General features: G+C 37.3%; 2 protein-coding genes across 2 annotated transcripts; both read right to left on the reverse strand.

Annotated features, from left to right (window-relative positions):
- Window positions 1-843: 843 nt before the first annotated feature.
- LOC110702985 lies at window positions 844-2,609 on the reverse strand. Its single transcript, XM_021880744.1, has 3 exons — window positions 2,243-2,609; window positions 1,694-2,065; window positions 844-857 (listed from the first exon to the last, which is right to left on the reverse strand). The coding sequence occupies exons 1-3, from the start codon at window positions 2,607-2,609 to the stop codon at window positions 844-846; spliced, it is 753 nt and encodes a 250-aa protein (XP_021736436.1).
- A 489-nt stretch (window positions 2,610-3,098) lies between these two features.
- LOC110702986 (glutathione S-transferase T3-like) lies at window positions 3,099-4,295 on the reverse strand. The gene has a single exon (XM_021880745.1). It carries the CDS (start codon window positions 4,293-4,295, stop codon window positions 3,099-3,101), a length of 1,197 nt encoding a protein of 398 aa, XP_021736437.1.
- Window positions 4,296-4,621: the final 326 nt, after the last annotated feature.

Here is a 4,621-nt window from a genome sequence, read left to right on the forward strand (position 1 = left end):
ATGGTGAGCTAGGCGAGAACGAGAGAAGGAACGAAGAACTCAATGTGGAAAAGCAGGGGAATGAATTGAAGGAAGAAGAAATGTTTCGCGAATTGAAGTAATTAAAATATTTTGGCACCGGTTCAAACTGGTGGGAAAACAAACATTTCGCACCGGTTTATAAGGAACCGGTGGGAAAAGTAATTTTCAGAATCCCGCCCATTTATTTTCCTACCGGTTTTAAATAACCGCTGCGAAAAGGGGGGTGTGGTTTTCATTTTTTCTACTAGTGCAAATAACCTAACCTACCAAAAACAGAAACCTAAGGAGGCAAACAGCTTTTGAGCTGGAATAGCCATTTACAATGAGCTCTCCTCCACTTACAATTAATAAGCTGTTGACATCTCACAACAACATCACTACAAATTCTGTGACAGAGCTTATCAGGGTGAATCACAGCCTTATCCCAGTAAGCCTTATTTCTGGCAGCCCAAATATGATAGACACTAGCAGTCAAGACAGCTAGCCTAACCTTCTGCTTCACTTCATCTCTTATACTTCTCTTCCAGTGCTGCCACGTTCTAGAGATATTAAAGTGTCTCTCCTTTACCTTAATCCAATTACTCACTATAATCAGACACCCTCTGCTGTAAGAGCAATCAAAAAACAGATGGGCATGGGTTTCGGTAGCAGAACCACATAACAAACAAGTATTCTCATCACACACACCAAACTTCTGCATCATAACTCTAGGTCGAAGCCTCTCCATAACAGCCAACCAGGAGACAAAGGAATGCTTTGGAATGTTATACTTGTTCCCTCATCATCCATATCTCTCAAGTTTTAAGTTATTCAAATTACAAATTATCTACTCCAACCTATAAATGTTGCACAACAAGAGAAGCATTCAATCCAGGATGCATATATACTCTTTAATACTCGTATCATTTATGTAATTAACATAGAAATGTAAACTGAAATTCAAAGAATAACCCAACCCAACTGTTACAACATAATCCACCCAAAATCTCAAAGCAAACCACAAAGAAACATGGAATACCCTGGCCTAAATCAACGAATAACCCTAGATTGCGAAGCTATTCAATAGATAAAATTAGGAAGACCACAAAATTTACCTACCTCGAAGCTGCTACAATGGAGTTAGAAAGCTCGGAATGCGCTTCAATGGAGGTCAGAAAGCTCGACAGAATGCGCTTCAATGGAGGAGAGTTGTATATATGTAGAGAAAGAGAGCAGTTGCGCTGCGCGGCAATGGAGGTGAGAAAGCCCACAATGCGCTTCAATGGAGGACAACTATGCGCTTCAATGGAGGACAACTATGCGCTTCAATGGAGGACAACTATGCGCTTCAATGGAGGTGAGAAAGCCCACAATGCGTGAACGAATTGAAAGAAGGAAGGTTAATTGAAGGGGAAAGCAGGGGAATGAAATAACATGAAGGAAGAAGAAGAATTTTTCACGAATATAGAAAGGCGGGTTTTTTTTTTTATTTGGGCACCGGTTCGAACCGTTTGGAATGCACTTTTCCCACCGGTTTGGGTTGAACCGGTGGCAAATCCCTTTTCCCTCTTTTTTTTTTTTTTTTTTTTTATAAAACAAAACTTTTCCCACCGGTTTTTAAGAACCGGTGGGAAAAGGGGGGTGCCTTTTTCAATTTTTCTACTAGTGTTTCTAACTTGAGGATGTGTTATACCTTGTATAAAAGTTGGCCATCTCGGGTAAATCCCATCGGCCAAGTAGTAGCTCAACTCATATTGATGTCCATTAACCGTAAAATTTATGGGTGGTGCACGACCTTGTAAAACATCATCTAATACCGGTGAATGGTATAGGAAATTCAAATCGTTACATGACCCAGGAATTCCAAAGAACGCATGCCAAATCCATAGATCTTGATCACAAACAGCTTCAAGAATGAGAGTTGCACTCTTGCTACGACCAGCATATTGTGCTTTCCAAGCAGTAGGAAAATTCTTCCACTCCCAATGCATACAGTCTATACTACCAATCATGCCTAGAAAACCACGCAGATCATTTTGATGAAGGATTCTCCTTAAATCTTCATCTGTAGGTTTTCATAGATATTCACTTTCAAATTGTGAAATAACCCCTTGACAGAAATGTTGCAATGCCTACCTAGAGGTTGTTTGGCCGAGATGTAAATATTCATCCACAGCGTCTGCGGCTACGCCATACGCTAACATTCTTATTGCAGCGGTGCATTTCTGCAATGGTGATAAACCAAGCTTCCCAGCTGCATTTCGACGTTGCAGGAAGAATTGAACCCCCTCAACCACCTTGCTCATAATGCGGTAGAACAATGACCGTTGCATACGGAATCTACGTCGGAATTGGTTATCATTATACACTGCATTATTCGCAAAATAATCGTTGTATAGTTGCACATGCCCTTTTTCTCTTTCCCTATCCCTTTTGGGCTCCGATGAAATTTCAGTTTCATTATTAAGTGGGGGTTGTTGTGGTTGGTCTTGGGGAAGTAATATATGAGGTAGGTGATTTGCTACATACTCATCAACTAAGCAATCAAATTCATGATTTTTGGAGAAATCATCAGAAGATGAGCTTGAGGTGGAGGAAATGAAAGACATTTTTTAGGTTATGGTTTGATAGTTGGTGTGTTTGGGATAGTTTCCGTTTATTGTAACACAGGTACATATAGTAAAAGTGAAAGACATTATTGCATGTTAGTGTCATTGAATTGCGTGTGAGTTACAGTGGAAATGAAATTGCATGTGACCCGAGGTGACACTTCACCGCATTATTTTAGCATCTGATTGTGCAGTATTATTGATGCCTAAGCAGAGGTGACACTTCATTGCATTAGTTGTGTAGAATTATTAAGCTTATTAAGTTGATATGACCAGACAATGAATTGCAATGAATCTGCTTTATTGATGCCATTGAAGTATGTACAGATTATCAATGCATGTGAGCATTATTTTACACTAATTTAAAGAAGAAGGAATATATCTTACATTACTTTAAATAACACAGATTACAAATAACATTACTTAAAATGAACACGAGTACATTAAATTAACTAAATAAAACATAAGCAAACACATTTCTGATCAAAGTCACATGTGCCTTCTACCATATAGCAGTGCACGTAATTCATCTTTGTAGGCCTCTTCATCGGGAGTTAAATCTGTACCCTTTGAAATTAGATCTTGTAGCATTTCATAGTTGAGCCTTCTCTCTTGTATGTCAACTTGTTTTTGCTGAATTTCTACTTGTTTTTGTTTCCTCCTTTCCATTTCCATGTCAAAATCCAACTTCTTCAACCGTATTTGTGCCTCTGTTTCCCGACATGCATTATTTTGCTTCATTTGCTCACCAAGGGTTGAAGCATCAGAAGCCACTTCTTTTCCCTTATTACACTTGGCCTTTGCCTTTTTAACACCATCGAGTCGAGGAAGACCTCCAGAAGATAAATCGGTGGATGGTATAGCACCTTCCTCTTCGGTTCTACACCGCTTATCACTTCCACTACTATCATCTTCGACAGCATCACCTACGACTAATCTGTCCTCTCTTGACAACGCCCATCTCAGTTTTGTCCTCCACTTTGGGTCATTTTTAACAATTTCCCAACCATGGTGATGATTAAAATTATGTTGCCTAGGCTTGGAGGAAGCATAGAATAACTTACTCGCGTTATTAATTCGATCTGCTTCGTTGTAGCCACTTCTTGTAGCCCTTCCAGCTTCGTCATAGCAACTACTCCATTGTATTAAATCAGTTGCCATCCTTCTCCAACGACTTTCCAAACTCCTCAAAGGTCTTGGTGGTAGGATGTGAGGTTTCTCAGCCTGCGCTTGATCATAAGCCACTGAAATTTTTCTCCATAGTGCAGATGCTTTTTGGTTTGTACCAACAATTGCATCTTCACTGAATTGCAGATACAAACTAATAAGAGTTTCATCCTCCGCAACAGACCACATTCGACTCCCTTTTCCAATTGGTTGGTTTTGATTGACAGACACTCTTACAGGAGGTGGTGGGTATTGTGGAGTATCTGGAACTGTTTCTTCCAGTTCATCATTAAGTTGAGAATTTCTTCCTTGATAAACAGGAGGTGAATGTGGTTCATAGGTATTGTTTAGGATAGAAAATTCTGGAGGTGTTTGTTGTTGTGGAAATTGAGGATGTGTTTGTTGTGGTGGATATTGAGGAGCTATTCTTTGAAGGAAAGTTTGAAATCGAGGATTAGTGACAAAATCATCACCCAAATCAGAAAAATAATTAGAAAAATCAGGGTTGTTAGGATCCATTAGCAATAATAATAATAATAATAATAATAATAATAATAATAATAATAATAATAATAATAATAATAATAATAACAATAATAATAATAATAATAATAACAACAATAACAATAATAACAATAATAATAATAACAATAACAATAATAACAATAATAATAATAATAATAATAATAATAATAATAATAATAATAACAATAATAATAATAACAATAACAATAATAATAATAATACTTTTTTTGACAAAATCACAATACAATTATTATCAAGGAATAATAACAATAATAAAATTAACCGAAATAATAATAATAATAATAATAATAACAACAACA

The sequence above is a fragment of the Chenopodium quinoa genome, unplaced genomic scaffold (assembly GCF_001683475.1).
Source record: "Chenopodium quinoa cultivar QQ74 unplaced genomic scaffold, ASM168347v1, whole genome shotgun sequence".
NCBI lineage: Eukaryota > Viridiplantae > Streptophyta > Magnoliopsida > Caryophyllales > Amaranthaceae > Chenopodium > Chenopodium quinoa.